At 50.5% G+C, this 17,685-nt stretch overlaps 2 protein-coding genes across 3 annotated transcripts in view; one reads left to right on the forward strand and one right to left on the reverse strand.

The window, feature by feature from the left end:
- The window catches only part of STK4 (serine/threonine kinase 4), a 45,946-nt gene extending 41,936 nt beyond the window's left edge, over positions 1–4,010 (forward strand). For both annotated transcript variants that reach the window (XM_066198702.1, XM_066198703.1), the window contains one exon: positions 901–4,010. In XM_066198702.1, coding sequence (XP_066054799.1) covers positions 901–1,059 — 159 coding nt within the window. In that variant the 3' untranslated portion in view covers positions 1,060–4,010. The remainder of the gene's footprint in view (positions 1–900) is intronic.
- A 3,485-nt stretch (positions 4,011–7,495) lies between these two features.
- KCNS1 (potassium voltage-gated channel modifier subfamily S member 1) lies at positions 7,496–15,990 on the reverse strand. Its single transcript, XM_066199143.1, has 2 exons — positions 14,653–15,990; positions 7,496–9,778 (listed from the first exon to the last, which is right to left on the reverse strand). The coding sequence occupies exons 1-2, from the start codon at positions 15,616–15,618 to the stop codon at positions 9,299–9,301; spliced, it is 1,446 nt and encodes a 481-aa protein (XP_066055240.1). The 5' UTR covers positions 15,619–15,990; the 3' UTR covers positions 7,496–9,298.
- Between the last annotated feature and the right edge of the window lie 1,695 nt (positions 15,991–17,685).

Below are 17,685 nucleotides of genomic sequence, written 5' to 3' on the forward strand. Positions count from 1 at the left end.
GGGAAAGGACTGGTGCTTAAGTAAACACCTGAAGCATTCCCAGTGTCCATATTTTTAACATTATACTAAAATCCTGTCTGTCCCACCAGTTACAATATTACAGCATTACATAAAGGCTGTAGCTGTGGACAGTCTAGACTGTCTCAGGCCACACTTGGCATCTGTAATCACAGAGCAAAACTTTCCTGTGCCAGTTCTCAGCAAATTGGCATGGACAAGACAGCCAGTTAAACAAAGGTCAGGCGGAGAGAGAAGAATTCAGGGGGAGGGAGCTTGTCCAGATGAGCCTGACATCTTCATGTGTACAGGAAAATACAAATTGTACTTGCATATTTTATCAGTACAAAGCTGACCCAAAGTGACCTGGGGTGTGTTTGTGCTCTGAGATTTCTGGTGTAGCAGAGTCTGAATTCCTCACCATGACTGAGATTCAGCCTGACTGTACATAATTGTCTTTTTTTCTTCGCATGCGGCTTTTGTTAGTGATATGATTCTCTTCCTGTTCCCTGTGTCCCCCTTTGTCATTTAGCATGAGGAGGTTTAGTTGCAAGGAAAGGGGAGGAGAACTTTCCTTTCCTTCCCTCTCAGTGCAGCATTTCTGTCCTAAACCTGCAAAACGAAGCATTAGAAAAGCAACTCCATGGGGAAGCATTTCACTGGTTGGTTGTATGCTCACACTGCCAGTAACCAGAGCGTGTAATATACCTGTGAAATGAGCAGAAGCGTGTCCTGAGGCTCACACCACTCTCCCCGAGAGCAGCAGCCTGGAGCAGAGCTCTCAGTGTCTTTCTCTGCCGGAAGATGCGCTGTGGCCGTCAGAGGAGCAGCAGCATCCCTGCAGGTGTGTGGGTGGTGGCTGCACTGATGCCAGTGTCTGTTCCTCTTTTGTCTCCCTGCCAGCTGAAGACTTGGAGCGTGGATGAGCTTCAGAAGAGGCTCTCTGCCCTGGACCCCATGATGGAGCAGGAGATCGAGGAGATCCGCCAGAAGTACCAGTCCAAGCGGCAGCCCATCCTCGATGCCATCGAAGCCAAGAAACGGCGGCAGCAGAACTTCTGAGCCATGGGTAGAACGTTCTTCCATCCTCAAACAATCAGCCCCTTGCTTTTATGACTACTGAACAGATTGATTTCTATTGAAATATGCTAGCAAAATAGAGGGCAATACTTCTGCTCGTTTATTTTTTCCATAGCACCTTTGTGAACTCAGGAATGCCATTACGTGGAAAATCCTGATTGTATGTTTTAATGTTAGACATATATTTAAAACATTATTCCAAAAGAGTTCTGTTACTGATTTTAGGAGGATTGTTTTTAAACCAGAGGAACCAGATAGAAATAGGCTAATGAAAGTTGGCTGACTCTCTTTTCAATTGAACTTTCAGGAGTCCGTTTGGATTTAAGTTAATACGGATTGTTGTCTGTAACAGCTGATTCTTTTTGTTTTTGTTTTCCTTTGTGAATGCACAGACTCAGTTTCCAGCTGTTAACTGTTTCTACTGTTAAGGTACTGATAAGTTTTAGGTCACTGAAGAGAGCAGGTGAGAACATTTACAAACTGTTCCAACCTTTTGAAAGAAACTTAAATCTCAGTTTTTAAAAAGCCTGTAATAAGCCCCATGCCTTACACTGTGTGCTTTAAGCAAGTGTGATTTCTTCAAGACCTCAATTTTGTCCTCGTTTTGTGTTACTTCATGAATTTATACGTGTAGATAAAGCATGTTGTGCCTCCATAAGAAATTACATTCTGTAATTTAAAATCCACACCCACTTAAAACCAAAAGCCAGTCAATGATCTCATGCCCCTTTGTCTGTCTGTTTGGAAATGTCCTTCAGGGAGACCCTGCTGAGAATGGAGTGCTGGGAAAAGGAAACAGTATTTGAATGGGTGGAAGTTGTGTAAACCTCTCTCAGGAATTAGGTACTTGAGCTGTGTCTAAGAGGACTTACAAATCTCCACAGCTTGTGAAATATTTTATAGGCTTCATTTCAAATTTACATCTTTGGATGCTTGAATAAAAACTTGATTTTGCAATCCTTCACATTTCTGCAAGGTTTAGCACATCAGGAGAGTCAAACTGAAAGTAAAGACTGTTGAATTAGCAAAGATGTGCATTTATGGTGGTGGAGCAGAGGCAGAGTTTATTTGGATGAGAAGACAATTCCCAATGTCCTGCTGGAAGAGGTTCAGTCTCTTCCAGTTCCTCTGGATGCTCTTGTGCTGGGTTTTTGTTTTTTTTTTTTATTTCCCTGCTATCCCTGCCCAGCATAGCTCAATCAACCACAATGCCCCAAGCATGTACAATCGCTGTGAGGACGGTGCAATCAGCTCACATCAGAGTGCAGAGTAAAACAAAGCCTGTTCGCAGGGCAGAGACTGAGCAACGCCTCTGCCCCACGGGCTCTAACAGCACAGCTGTGTAGTTTTAGGTGTTCCTAGCATATGATGGAATGTTTTGGGCAGAGCGAGTGTTTTTACCAATGTTCTTTTATTTTGCTCTGATAGAGGGAACGGTTTCCACGTCGTGCTTCTGAACTAGGCCTTGGTACATCACCTAGATGATTAAACAGCAGTGTCTCCTGGGTCAAATGCTGCTACAGAGGTGATGTGTTTGTTTCATGTTTCTGTAGAGTCTTGTTTCCCCCCTGGAGCAGGCTCTTGGCCGCTGCTCACAGTTCTGCTCCACAGCTGTGAAAGGAACCAAGCCATTCTTACCCTCTGCAGGGCTCGTTGCATCGGTTTGTCTCAGTTTGGTGATGCAGTGGGATCACAGCTGTCCCTAAGGAAAAGGGAGGCAGTAAGCAGTGTATGTAGGGTGCTGCAGGAGGAGTACATCCTGGGATAGCCAGCAGTCTGACAGCCTCAGGTGCTGGGGAACATCAGGGCTCATCCCGTGCTCATCTGGAATCTGTGCAATAGGCTTTGCCCTAGCCGTGTCTTTATGATGAGCAATTTTCATGAGCATCCTTTGCGTCAGAGAAACTCCTTCAACTTAGCAGGGAGTTCTCTGGTTGCTGTTGGATCTTGTATAAATCATTTGGATGGATGTGGCCCAGCACCTCTGGCATGACAGACACAGAGATCTGTGACATGGTAAGTTGTGCACTGCCTGTGTGGCGTGGGTCAAGCCTGTTCTGCTGAAAGGATTTTTTCTTCTGCACTGTATAGATAACTCTGTAGAGATCAGTGGGCATTAGAAACCCCAGCTTTTAGGTGAAGCACCACGGGGTGGTGTCTATTTACAGAATATGCAACCTGTGACTGCTGTAACTGAATGTAAGCGCTCTTGAAATACTCTGCTTTGCTGACGTGATTGTCTTAAAATGTAGCAAACGAACCAAAATAACTAAAACTGGTCCAATGGCTTAGCTGTCTTTGAACCTTTCTTAAATGCTTGCAGTGGGTGAGACTTAATGATGTTTCTTGCACTTGGAGCTGTAGTGCAGAGGAATTATTTTCTCCTTCACAGGTTTTCAGTTTGTTGGAGAAAATATTTCCCTTTTTGGCCCCTCTGTAGAATGTCTGGGAGCACAGTACCTGTTCATTTCTCAAAGTCCTCCAAGCTATGACCAAGGCTGGTACCATAAGGGAAGGATGTTTTGACAAAGTTCTAAGCAAAAAACTTGCTTAATTGTGAAGCTGCATTCATGTGCTCCTTGAGTCCATCTGCATTGTGGAAAGGGTTCTGGACAAACTATTCTCTTTGCTTCTAAAACCCAGAGATACTGATGGTGTCGGTCATGTGAGACTTAAAAATGTGAAGTTTGTAGCTTTAACTTTTTTTGTAACAAAGAAATTAGCAACACTGGCATAAACTGCTGACTTGAAATGCTGTTTTGTAAGATCTGGCTGTTTGTATATAATAGTGTTGGGTCTTTAGTTTGTATATGTATGAAACAGTAACTTTTATTGCATTCCTCTCAGTTTGATACAGGAGATTTTGTTTGATCTTTCTCAGATATCTTGCCTTATTTGTTCAAAGGGGCAAATAAAATGTCCCTCCCTGAAAACATCAGTGTCATGACTCATATTTATGCATTACAATACTTTGGGGTGTTATTGTTTACCAGGACAAATTTTAACATGATGCACCTCGAGTCAGCCAACGTTATGCAATGTTCTGGGGGAGAGTACAAGCTTTCAGGAACACAGGCAGTGAACATGTCAGACACACATTTTAAAACGTTACTAATTCTGCAGCTGGGGGTGAGATTGCTTAAGCAGAGGGCCAACTCCATGTGCTGGCAGCCTTGTGGGGGTTCAGGGGGTGATGCTCAGGCAGGTCCAACAGGGGGGAGCACAGGCAGCCCTGCCTGGAGCTCCAGTCATGCAGGAGGGATGTTTGCCCCACGGAGTGCTTTGGCAGATGGGGATGCTGAGCTCTGCTGTAGGTCCTTGCTGTCTCTGCAGCAGCTTCCCTGAGCCTGCAGGCAGATTTGGGGCTAGGTACATATCAATTTATCCACCTTCCTACACAACAGGTGAGGCTACAGGCTCACTCCTAATTCTGGCTCACTTGCTGCACTTGGAGCTTTCTAGCTCAGAAAAAGATGAAGCTGACAGTAAGTGGGTGCTGCCTTCCAATGGTGAACTGTTGGCTTCGATGTGGTTTCCCTGAGCAGTTACTAAATCTGTCCTGGAGGGATGACTAACTGGAGCAGAGACAGAATTCATTCAGGAGTCAGCTTTGGTTAGCAAATCCGGAAGAAACAAAATAGATCTGAGCTTTTAAATGTTAGGAAGGAGCTTGGAAATCAAAGGGAGGGAGGCTGCCGGCTGTTCTAGTAACTGGGGAAGCCTGGAGCGCTCACATATTCTCAGCAACGTTACCAAGATATTGTGGAGCCCCAGAACAAAGGGAGGGAGGGTTGTGCAGCCATAGCAGGGCAGTGTTTGTGTGCACTCCCTCCGTGCTGGCAGCACTGCATCTGCTGCACAAACCTCTGCATGTGACTGACAAACCCAGCAACAGATCACCACAAGCTGGGACTGATGTTGAGCCTTGGGTTTCTCTCCCAAAAGGGAAAAAGCCAGCTCTCCACTAAACCCATAGCACCAGCAGTTTTTAATAGTTATTAGCATTAAGGTACAGGAGCTGCTGGGCCAGTGTCCTTTTTGCCCAGCTGCTCATTTCCTACACCCTCATTTTGTACCATTTCCTGCTGTCCACAGGCCAAGAGTCTGAGCTTGGATAAATGCTTTGAGCATTGGCTGACAGCCCTGCCTCGAGAGTTGACAATTTTTCATTTCACTAATCATTTTGGCAAAATTTTGAAGAGTCAAACCAGGAAATACCCATCAGCTCTTTCCAGACTGAAAGTTAATTGCTCTTTAATTTAAGAGCCCAGGAAGAAAGCCAATGTGTTTAAAAACTTTGAAACAATTCAATTCCATCCACGAAGGACTGTTCTGCTCCCCTCTAGGTTGTTGCTGTCCAAATCAATACAGTGCTGGATGTGGAGGGAGCCCAGAGTCCCTGAGTCCCATCCTGAGTGGTCACAGCAGCCTCTTGCAGACCTGTCTATGCACAGTCAGCAGACAACTGAGCTGGGGGGTGCATTTTCCTCAGCCCAAGGGGCTCACAGGCTCTGGAGCATCATTCCTTCACTACAGAGAGCATGATCTTGAAAGAAATGTGGGGCAGTTTTTCCTACTCTGCTGCTCTCACCAGACTCAAGGTCTGGATGTGAACATGCATTGCTGGTGCTGTGCCTCCCTGCATGCCTGGCCTGTGGTTTTTATTCCCTGAAATGGGGTGACCTGTCTAGACACATTTGGTTAATTTAATTCCATGCCTTCCAGGCTACTCATTTGGCTTTCTCAGATGGTTAGAATACAAGTCTTGATTTTGTGTTTTTTCCTACAACTAAGTTAGCAGCTTGGGTTCAGTTAAAGGCTAAAGTGAACCCATAAGTATATGCAGACCTCGGGGCTGTCCCACTACAAGGCAAAAGTGGTTTAGCGTTATTCTGTAAAAAAAAAAATGGAACTACTGCACTGTTTGTCTTTACTGATCTCCTTACATAGTTCAGCAAATAGAAGTAACACTGATTCAACATGTCAAGCTGTGTGCTCAAGCAATGGGATCTCATTTTTGGTGAGGTGAGCAGGGTTGTAGGAATCCGCAAGCAGGAGAGATCCCAGAAACACTACCAGTGAGGAGTCGTTCCTTCCTACAGAGGAAGCCCTTTAAAATCTAGTTTTCTAATTACCAGCCAAGTGCACAGACCATGCTTGGGGTAGTCGTGGATCTGAAAGTTGGCAAAGGAAAAGAAGTTTTAAACAAAGGTAATGAAGTTTACTTTGTCTCTTTGAGCAGAGTTGTCTAATTCTCAGCTGCATTAAATAGCTTAATAAGGTCACTCCTTAATCACCATTCCCTGGAGGCAAGAGAGTCATGTGTTAGTCAATCATTTGGTGAATGTGGAAAGCAGCTTTGTAGGAATAACCTGATAAAGTGTGTAATTGATTTACCCACTGTATCAAATGAAAATGCAGCCACTCAGGAAAACTGATTAGGGATTAGCAAAAGAACATGAGTTTCCTACTTGCCTTAGAAATAGTAAGTGAGGCCCGTCCTTGCAGCCCGGTGCTGCACAGCCATGTCTCACTGGGGAGCGTGGGCTGTGCTCACCCACTCTGCTGCTGGGCACCTTCCTGCACCCAGCTCTTCCCTGCTCTGCACAGCTCCAGCTCTGCCAGATCTGCCTGCACAGCAGTGGGAGGATTTTCCTAGTGCAGTTACTCAGAGCCATACAAATCCTAATGTCTTCACAGAGAGCAGGAGGCTAAAAAAAGCAAACATCTTTCATGGCTTTCCCAAACCCGAGCTAGGAGCTCTCGTGCACCAGCCCCCTCTGATGTGCCTTGGCCGTGTGGCAGAGGGGCTCACCGGACATCCTGCCTTGCTTGTAGCCCCCAAAGTAGGGGAACTTTTGCCTTGGAATGATTAGCAGCATGTGGATTTTTAATTTTTTTTTAAATGGGAAAGCTCTCCAAGGAATAAAGATTAAACTCTGCTTTTTCCCCTGACTCCTATCACGCCCAGCAGAATAATGCACCTGACACAGGGAGAGCTGCCCTAAGTCGTGCCCTCCCCAGCCAGCCCCTGCAGAGAAACAGCCGAGAGATACCCAGAGCATCAGAGAGGCCACACACAGCACCAGGATTTCCTCCCTCCCAGGAGGAGTTCCTTGACTCCCTGAGTGGCTTTTCCCAGAGCCCACCAGCTCCAACCCATTCCCTCCACACCCCGTGAATGCCTCATTCATTGAGCCTCAGGAAGGTGGGTTATTCAAACTGCTCCAGCCAGGATAACAGCAGTGGTCCAGGCACGAGGAGTTGCTTTCAGCACAGCATCCAGAGCAGGGGTGAGGTGGGAACTCTGCTGTGCTCCAGGGTGGGGCTGGAGCTGGCTGGCAGGGACCTGCAGCACTGTGCTCACCTTGACCCAGCACATCCAGCTGCCATGAAACAGAAACCAGCATCCACAGCAGATCATTAGAGGTCTTTAATAAAATATACAGTATGCATCCCATGCATAGATAGAAAATTAATTTACATGCTCCTAATTATTTGCATAATGCTTCTTGATTAATAGATGTAATTTACTCTTCACATTTGAATACATTTTGCTACTGGAATATTTATGTTGAGAAGGGGAAACTCCTTCCTGTATTCAAGTAAAAGTGCAGCAGGAGCTGGTTGGAGCAGAGGATGCTGCTCTCCAGTCGCAGCTCCCAGCAGGAATAAGCACGGAGCAGACCATGAACCGTTGGTACTGGAAGACTTGATGAAGCCAGAAGCGTGAGCACCCTCCCATCCCACACCACCCTTCCTTGGGGACCCTCCACTGGGTTTGGGAAGGCTGGACCTGCACCAGTGTTGGTTTGGCTTTCCTTACCCATAACAGGCAGAGGGCTACAGGCAGAGCCAGCACCGGCAACTGCAGCCGTGCTGAAACCCAGCCAGGACAACCAGCAGCAAACCCATGATCCAGGTACCTGGGGTCATTCTGCACCCTTCAACACGGGTTTGAGGTGGGATTGTGGGATGCACGTTTCTCCTGCTCGAAACAGGCATTGCTGAGTGCACTCCTCTGTGTGCAGCAGAGCTGCACAATTTCCAAACAGAGAACGGAGGGTGGGAGGGCAAGGAGAAGCTCTGTGGGGAATTAATGCTGTGCTGGGAGCAGCCCCAAAAGTGCTCAGGTGGGCTGGGGGTCCAGGCAGGAAGGGGGTTTGGTGTTGCAGGCTGTGAGGTGCTGACCCTGCCCGGCTGTGAGGGGCTGAGGCTGCGGTGACAAAAGCAGTGCAAGGTCCCCTCTGCCCCAGCTCTCTCTGCAGAGGAAAGGTGAGTGCAGTGACACCCGGGGAGCTCAGCTCCCTGTGGGGACACCCGGGGCAGTGTGACCCCTCCTTACAGCCCTCCTGCCCCTGCCTGGCCCTGACACAGGGAGGGAAGAGACAGGATTAAGCCAGGCTAGGGGTTGTGGTGAGGGAGACCAGGGCTTGGGGGACAGCCCCACTGGGACTGGCTCCTCAGTTCCCCCAGCTTGACCCCTGTGATTGCTGCTGTCTCAGAGGACAGCGTTCCTTCTGCCTGGTCATCCCCAGCTGCTGTCCCTCTCCCAAGTGTGGGCAGTGCTCCCAGCTGTGCCACACTCCCAGCACAGCCCCGGATCCCTGGGGTCCTGGCAGTGGTGGTGCAGGAGAGCAAATAAATCCTAGCTGCAATGGAAAGAAGGTGAGGTTCAGTCGATCCCACTGCAGGGGCTGGGGACCATGGGGCTCACCCTGAGCTGGACACTACCTCTCCTGCCACACAGACTCATTCCCAGGCCCCTTTCTTTATGTATGGGGGGGCAGTTGAGCCTTTTGAGGCTGTTTCCAGCCGGGGGTAGGACAAGGCTGGGGCCAGAGTTGTCGACATGGCTCAAGATCTGTAAGGGCTGCCAGCCTGCTTGAGGGCTGCCTCATCCTTGAGCTATTTAACCTCACCCTGGACAACACGAAACCTTAGGGCAGAGAAAAATCCTACTCCACACATCTGGGGCAGTGCCTGATCAGGGGTCACTTGTATTTCTTATTTTCTGCCTTCCTTTCTTGCAGGGCTATATCCAGCACCACAACCTCCCTTTGCAGCCACGGGTGAGCGAGGTGAAGGCTGAGACACGTCCAGGCAGGCACAGGGTCTGGAAGCAGCCGGCACCCACCGGGCATCTCCTCCAGCCCCTGCTGTCCTTCCAGGGCAGGGGCGATGCCGGCCGCGGCTCCTCCGCCGTGTCCCGGTGCCGTGCTCACCGTGAGCAGGCTGGTCCCACCTGCCCCAGGGCAGCAGTGCCGGGGGTCAGACCACGGCGGTCGGGGCTGCCCCTGTCCAGGGAGGTCTCGCTCAGAGCCTCCGAGTCTCGGTCGCGGCTGGAGATGCTCCCGCCCTCCTCCGGGTCCTTCTTGCCGCTGTTCCTCACGGCCGCCTCCAGCGCCTTCTGCTTGCGGTAGAAGTGGGAGAACTTGTTGAAGATGATGGTGATGGGCAGTGCCACCACCAGGATGCCCCCCAGGATGCAGCCCGAGGCCGCCAGCTTCCCCGCCACGGTGACGGGCACCACGTCGCCGTAGCCCACGGTGGTCATGCTGACCGTGCCCCACCACCAGCAGGCGGGGATGGTGTCGAAGCCGACGTCCTCCTCCTTCTCAGCAGTGTAGGCCACTCCGGAGAAGACAGAGACCCCCACGGCCAGGTAGAGCAGCAGGATCCCCACCTCCCGGTAGCTGTGCTGGAAGGCAAAGCAGAGCCTCGGTCAGTGGGGGCCGCTGACCAGGACACGGAGATCCCACAGTGCAAACACAGCCCTGCACAGACTCCCTGCACACCTCCACAAGCCCCTCAGTGCCTCCATCCACCTCTGCTGTGGGATGTCCTGCTCCAGGGGTGGGCTGGGATGGGGTGGGAGTGCATGGAGGAATTCACACCTGGAGCAAGTGGTGCAGCCAGGAATCGTTCCTGGCACCCGCAGCTGCCTCTCTGCACTCCACCAGCCTGCGAGTGCTGGGAGGGAAGACAGATCTGTGCTCCCCTGCCAGGCATCCCCGGCAGAGGCTGCTCCCCTGCCTCCAGCACTCACTCTGGCCTGATCTCAGCTAGCAATATTTAGCACATTTTCCTTTTATCTTGGCAGGTCCCCAGAAACCACCTAATAGGCAGCCACTAAAAGAAGCAATTTGTACCTTCCTGAGTCGCTGGCACTGCTCGCTCGCAAGGAGGACGTGGTCTCTGCTGCAGGCTCAGCTCGGCTCTTACCCAGGTCTCAGCCCAAGCTCCCTGGGGACCCCTAAGCCCCAGGGTCCCTCCTGTACCCCAACACCATTGAGCCTGAGCATTCATGAAACCCTTTGTTACACACATGTAGAAACATCACATCAGAGCTGACACGAAACCAAACATCCCTGGGATTTCCAGGGACCCATCCAGTGTCAGCATGGGCTGATGTTAGCACCCATCCCACTGGGTGCTAAAGCCCCAGCTTGATGAGATAGCGCCCAAGGGGTCTGGGAGCCTTGGTGGGAACAGAGCTGTGGGACACCCAACTCTGATGGCAGTGGTGTGCAATGCTCCTTGAAAAGACATCATTTCTCTGGTTTCAACCTAAAACTTTTGTGCTGCATCTTTCTTTGTATATTCCTAATATTTGAACAAAGTATAAACCTGTGCCAGAAGCCCAGGGGGAAAAGGCAATGGGTAGTTGGAGGACAAGGCAGCAAGTCATGCCAGGAAGGGACTGCCAGGGGAGACACTTCCACCACCATCCTCCCGGCTTGGCTTGTCCAATCACTTTTTGACTGCCACAAGTGAATTTTTTGGATGTTTCTGCCCACTGACCTGCCAGCTTGCTCTTCATCTTTTAGGGAAAAGAAAGCAATGCTTTGATTGTGGGGATTTTTTTTTCCCAGTCTCCTAACAAGCAGAGAATGCTTTATCAGAGACCACATAATTGCTAAAGGAAACAACATTTGAGCAAAGCAAACAGCAGCAGATGTGGGAAAAGGCTTCTGTGGTCAGGATGAGACTTAAAGGAGGTGGATTCATGGCAGGGAATGAGGAGACTCTGCTTAGACTGCTGGCAAAAACAGCTCAGCTAATGCCAGTAATACCAAATAATCTCCTCTTCCTCCCCTTCCTCCTCCTCCTCCCTCACCTGTGGCTGCAAATTCCTTATAGCAGTGCCAAGGGAGCTCCTCGAGGAGGACAAACAGCTCAGAGCCAAGGGTGTATCACTTGGCCAAGAAAGACCTGCTCCTGGCTGGAAGTTAACAGCAGATCTGTACATCCCAGCTGGGGACCAGCAGCACCAAATAACCTCATCCATTTTTAAAAGTGTATCGGTTCTGGCCCTGGGATGTGTTGGAGGGGGAAGGCAAAGGGGAAGTCAGGCAGCTCCATAACTCCTGCTGCTTCAATTTACAAGCAGGGTCAGGGTTTACAGCACAGGGAAGGCTCCAGAAATCTCCCAGCTGATCCTCAGGCACTGACTGCCACCTATTTGCAGCCGTTTACCTGCAAAACTTCTGGTTTGCTCATTGATTGAGGGGGAAGGCAGCTGCAGCTGGGGTTTGGCTGGGATGCAGTTTTAGCCATGGTTTGAGTGGGATGCAGGCTTAGCCAGGGTACAGATGGAATGCATGTTTAGCCAGGGTTCAGATGGAATGCAGGTTTAGCCAAGGATCGGGTGGGATGCAGGCTTGGATAGGGTTTGGGTGGGATACAGTTTTAACCAGAGTTTGGGTGGGTTGCAGGCTTAGCAAGTAGCCAGCCTTGGGGGAGGCAATGCTAGGTAACAAAAGACTCCAGCAAAAAGCCCTCTGAACAGCAGTGTCTCCAGCCAAATGCGTATCTTTCCTCCAGTGCAGCAGGAGACAATCAGAATGGAAGAGCCCACTTTGAGTCTTGCCAGACATGCCAGTGTGGAGACTGAGCAAAGATGGCCCACGGGAGTGAGAGCAGGGTGACATGTGATGAGCAGTTCCAACCTCTTTACATATTTAGGCCCCTGAGGGGACAGACCGCAACTCCTGAAGGTCCCTGTATGTGCTGTAATTACCCAGGGACCAACATCTCTGGACTGCCAGTGGGAGAGGGGATCCAAACCCGCAGTCATGGAGCTGCAATAGCAATAATGGATGTGGGGCATGGCAGAGAGGAAGAACAGAGACAAGTAGGAAACCTCTCCTCAAATTAAACATGCTGTGGATCAGGCCCCGAGCAATCTGAGGACTGTTCAGGGTTTATGATGCACAAATGGCAGAATTCCCTCTGCTAGCACTTTCATGGCAGGGGAACAATCACTCAGCTTGCCAGAGCCATCGCTCCCACTTCCTGGCTGTTAACAGCCTCCACTGCTCTGCTCCTGCTTTCTGCTCTCGCAATAGGAAGTAAATTATGATTAACAAGACGTTGTAATTTATGTGCCCACTAAATCACCATGCCAAGCTGCTGCATCAGATCTGTGTCTTTGCTCATCCCCATTTAGAGCTGGCTACGGAGTCCCCAGGAAGGGGCACTTTCCAGCACGTCACTGGGTGAATCAGCTGCTCGTCAGAAGCCAGAGCTGGGAAGCTTCTCGCTCCCCAGATCTCCTTTGCTCCTTAGTAATATACACATGAGTCCATCAGTGCCTGCTCTGCTGAAAGGTGTTCATGCTCAGATGGTGCACCAGCAGGACTTAGGGAGCCCTTTCCACGTGTGCAAGTTTACTTAAATTTCACCAGCAGTGTTACCTGGGTCTGTCACTTGTCAGTGCTCTTTCAAGGTGACTGTTCAGAAATAAGTATGATGCAGGTAGGACTTCAGGCATCTTCATTTCAAACAACCCACCCTGGACTCTCAGGTTTTGAGAGCATCATTTTGATGCTCTGTGGGCTCTGCAAGATTAGTTCTGGGTGGGGCTGATCCTGTTTCACAGCAGAAGCTGGCAGAAGACCTTTTCTGCTGCCCATCCTCACCCCCATTCACACTCAATGTTTGCTTTTCTCCATGACTCAGCCACAGGAATGGGTCCAGCCCCAGCAGCCGAGATGGCCAATGCCAGTACACCCCCTGCCAACCCTGTCACTGCTGCAGTAGCAAAAACAGGGTGTCCCCAGCAACTCATCCCTGTCATGACGCTTCAGAGGCAGCAGCAGCAGGAGCTGCAGCTCCCTCCCATGCCAGGCACCGAGTGGGAGGAGAGTGGCCCTTTGGTTGAGTTTCAGGCTGTGTTACAAGGCTCATTTCCTTGGCCATTGCTGTGATACACCAGTCATTTGAAGGGTGGAAAGCACTGGGATATTTATGCAATTGCCCCGAGAAGGGGCAACGCTTTCCCTGGTGATCATCCCCCCATGCCCAGCACGAGCCCCATGTGTGGTGGGGCACTGGGAGTATGTGTCACTGAGTCTTAGCAGGCTCAAGGATCAGCTTTAGGATGCCTATTGTTGCAATCACCAAGAACCAGGGACAATTAAAGGCTGAGTTTAATTGGCCTCTGCACCAGGCTGGATTTTCTGTGTAAGCACAGGAGGTGAGTTTCCTTCTCCCCAGATTCAGTAACTAAGATCTCAGCAGAAGGGGGATGGAGAGGAGAGATGGTGGGAGTGAGCAGGACCACACTGGGTGTGGAAGCTGGTCCTGCTTCACCACTGAGCTGCAGTGATGCAGGTCTGTCTGCAGCACTGGGATAGTGAGGATTGCATGACAGATTTCAAGTTGCCTTCGGTCTGTCTGAAGAGGCCAGGGGTACTGTGGGTGGGGGTCTGGAGAAACACAGCCTTGGGGCATGGTTTGGGGGATGTGAACCCTCTCACCAAACCCGCAGGGATGCACCTCTAGGCCTATCTGAACCCTGGTCCTCCACATGGTCAGCATTTCCTCCTGCAGAGCTTCCTCCTGAGGACTGCATGGTCCTGGGACCAGCTTCCTCCAGCCCTGCATGCCAAGTTTTCCATCATGCTGAGGGGCAGCTGCTGGCAACCCAGGCTCTGCTGAGGCCATAGACCCTGCCTGGGGCTGGTTGTCCCAGGCCATGCAACTCACCCTTTGCTTTTCTCTGGCTGCTTTGTGCCAGCCCCGACCCCACTGTAAACTGAAGCATTCAAGTATTAACTCAGCAGGGCCAGGGTTTCTGTTTCCCTAAATGGGCAGACACCAGGGGTTGGACACTGGCCTCTGGTCAGCTGGCAGCATGCCCTTAGGAGGGTTCCCCTTTTCCCAGGATGGGGACAGGAGCAGCCCTAAGCCACACACACTGATGCTGGCAGACCCAGCGGCTGCTGGCTGGCCTGGTACCTGCTCAGCATTTGCTCTCAGCCCTACTAGGCAGTGACTCACTTCTGGTGGGACATGCCCATCCACACATGCATGGCTGAGTCTATTCCAGTGCTGTGCATTGAGGCTTTCATACCACAGTGCATGAGTGCAGTCAGTGCTCCTCACACTTGTCTGCTTTAGCAGACAACCAACAGCCCAAGCCACCACCCCAGGCTCCCAGGCAGGCTCCCCAGGCACCACCAAGAGCTGGGAGCTCACTGCAAATAGGGACTTCTACATCCCCCAGCCATTCCAGAGGTCTTCTCCTTGCCTGAAAGGAGTAGATAAGGAGATAGAGAGACAGTTTACCTTCAAGGTGGCCCCCAGTGACCTCAGTCCAGTGGAGTGCCGAGCCAGCTTCAGCACCCGGAATATCCTCATGAGCCGAAACACCTGCACGACCTTGCCCAGGTTGCCCAGCTCCGAGTCACTGCCCATGGTCACGTCCACCAGGAGGGTGAAGTAGAAGGGCAACACTGAGACAATGTCAATCAGGTTCAGCGGGTGCGTGAAGAACTTCCTGGGGTTGGGTGAGAGCAGGAGGCGGGAGGACACTTCGAAGGTGAACCAGGAGATGCAGAAATATTCCAGCTTGTGCAGGATGGGTTCGTCGAGCACGTTGCCGTTCTCATCCACCTCCTGGTACTCGGGCATGCTGTGGATGCACATGGTAGCTATGGACACCAGCACCACGCTGATGGACACGAAGCTGAAGAGTTTGCTGGGGATGGAGTAGCCGGGGTTCTCCATGGTGAGCCAGAGGCGCTTGCGCACGTTGCCGCAGCGCAGGGTGCTGTAGCGCAGCAGATCGTGGTTGATGTCAGAGATCTCATCAGGGGACGTGTCCACACTGCTCACCTCGCTCTCCTCATCCCAGTTGTGATGCCGGCTCTCCAGCTTGCGCTCATGGTAGCGGTAGCTGCAGCAGGAGTCCAGGAAGAATTCATTGATGCCCCAGTACTCGATCTCCTGGCAGAAGGAGAAGACGCACAGCTCCTCCATGACGTGCAGCTTCCCTGTCTGGTAGAAGTGGAGGACGTAGAGGAAGAACCCGGGGTTCCTGTCGAAGTAGAACTCCCTGGCGCTCACGTCGTAGTCATCGCAGAGCTGCAGGATGGACTCCTCCGAGTCACAGGACAGCAGCCGGCCCAGGCGGGTGTCGGGGAACTTAGAGAGGGCACTGGAGCTTAGCCGCCTCCTCAGACCCCCCACGTTGATGTTGATAACGTCCTCCTCAAAACCAGGACCCCAGTAATTTAAGGTCTTGTTGACCATGATCAGCAGAGCAGGAGCGGGTTCCACCTGTGGATGAGACAGTGGGGCTGGAGGGGACGCAGGGTTTCCCCAGAGCTGGGTGCTCCTGTGTCAGGGGGGGCCAGAAGCACCCTGGGGAGTGAGGAGGGATGTTTGCATTTTGAGAAGGGAGGACCAAGGAGAGAGACAGGGAGAGAAACAGCTTTAGACCTTTGTTCCCCTGCGGTATGGAAGCTAAAAAAAGAAAAGCCAATGATTTTTTCCATGTGAAACTTTTCCTTGATTTTTTACCTCCTAAAGTTTCTCCCTTTGCAGGTTGTCAATGGCCTAAGGAAGGCAGTTTAATGCACCTCCAGCACCTCACCCTTGGGGCTCTCCTTCTTCAAACAGGTAATTAGTCACTGAAGAGAAGATTTATTCCCCAAAGAGTCTCCCGGAGGAAAAATTAGATCTTGTCAAATCACCACTGCTGCGATTCTGCCAAAGTGCTATGTAGCCCCACTACCTACGCTGCTAATTAGACCTGGTCCAAAAGGCCTTAGATGGTGCAATCTTTCCAGCAGCACAGCCAGTTTTGCCAAAATCAAAGTATTATCACAGAAGGTGTTGATTTTAGGGAGAATTTGAGAGGAAGAAGTGTCAAAACAATTCATCTGCCTGTTGTGTTTCCTCTTGTGTGTTCTGCCATGTAAAATATTAAGGTTATTTTCATTATGTTGAAACATAACAAAAACATGATTCAGAATCATTGATGACCGAATAAAATTTGTATGTCAATGGGGAAATAAAAACACAGAGTTTTGATTTCTATTGTGTTTTAGGAATTTATAAGTTTCATGGAGCCAGGCTTTTTTGTGCAGCAGAAATTCTATTTTTTTAATGAAAAACAGTTAAAGCATCAAAGAAAGAGAAATATTCCCACACCTTCAGATGCATTTACCTGTCTTGACCAGAAATTTAGAGCAAAAAGGCAAATAAAAAGCATTGTGATCTTTATGCACCACCTTGAAATCAGATTTTTCCACCTACCTTTTTCATCAAAACAACCAGGGGACACATGGAGCAGCCCTGTGCTCACGGGATCCCCCTGCTCCTGGCACAGAGTGGTGGGGTTTGAGGGACACTGCTTTGCCCTCTTGAGGTTGAGGAATTACATTTTTTCCTGTCTTATGTCACCCACAGAATTTTCCAAGCTTTTAGGAGGTGCAGGGGCAGAGGGCACAGACAGGCAGCAGGAGCCAAGGGAAAAAAGGCTGCAGCCCCGGCAGTGATGCTGAGGCGCCAGCAGACCCCACACAGAACAGCTTGGTCCCACAGCAAGGCCAGATCAGTGACACAAGGTGGGTCCCTCCACCCAGAGGAGTCCTGTGGACCCTGCTGCAACCCTTTCTTCCTCACCAGCCATCTCACAGGATTTATGGGGCAAACGCCAGGGCTCTCCAGTCTGAGAAACTCGGTGTAAAAGGTTTGTCACTCTGGGAGGGACCTGGGGGACATGGTCACATCTAAATCTGTAGGTCACAGCAGAGCTGCAGAGGAACAGGTAATGGAGCCACGGTTAAGCCCCGGAGGTGTTTTTAACACTGAGCAGGGCTGTGGGTGCAGGAAATGCCAGATTTGTGTCAAACAGCCTGGCAAAGGCATCTGCGAACTCCACTGCATCTCCCGGCCAGGGCTCCTTAAAGACACAGCTTTGCACCACAACCAGTGCTCCCATTACACCACGTCTGGAGGAGAAAACCAGCTCGTGATAAACCTCAGAGCTTAACGGACTCATTGTCTTGCCTTTCAAAGGGATGGGAAGAAAAGAAGGATCCATTTTTTTAATGCTTAAGCCAAAAGCAAGGGAGAAGAAGGGGTGTAAACACTTCTTTCAGGAATAAATTGGAATTTCAGTGTCAGATTAGCTTTTCCAGAGAAGACATCACACAGCCCATCTGTGGGGTAGGGATGACTAATCCAGGTTCCTTCCAGAAGGATGCTCATGCATTCTGGCTACAAGCACACACACAGATGGGGGGCCCTGGAGGTGCATCTGTGGGATCCAGCTTATCCCAAAACCAACCTCAGACTCTCTGTGCACCCTCC

This window comes from Chamaea fasciata, unplaced genomic scaffold (genome assembly GCF_029207755.1).
Source record: "Chamaea fasciata isolate MVZ Bird 193981 ecotype frontalis unplaced genomic scaffold, bChaFas1.0.hap1 SCAF_17, whole genome shotgun sequence".
Taxonomy (NCBI): Eukaryota; Metazoa; Chordata; class Aves; order Passeriformes; family Sylviidae; genus Chamaea; species Chamaea fasciata.

Bases quoted from the DNA above. Each gene is read 5' to 3' on its own strand.
- KCNS1 (XM_066199143.1), bottom strand. From the start codon at position 15,618: ATGGTCAACAAGACCTTAAATTACTGGGGTCCTGGTTTTGAGGAGGAC. The intron at 9,779-14,652 runs GTAAACTGTCTC...TTTGCCTTCCAG, and splicing joins CACTGGGGGCCACCTTGAAG to CACAGCTACCGGGAGGTGGG.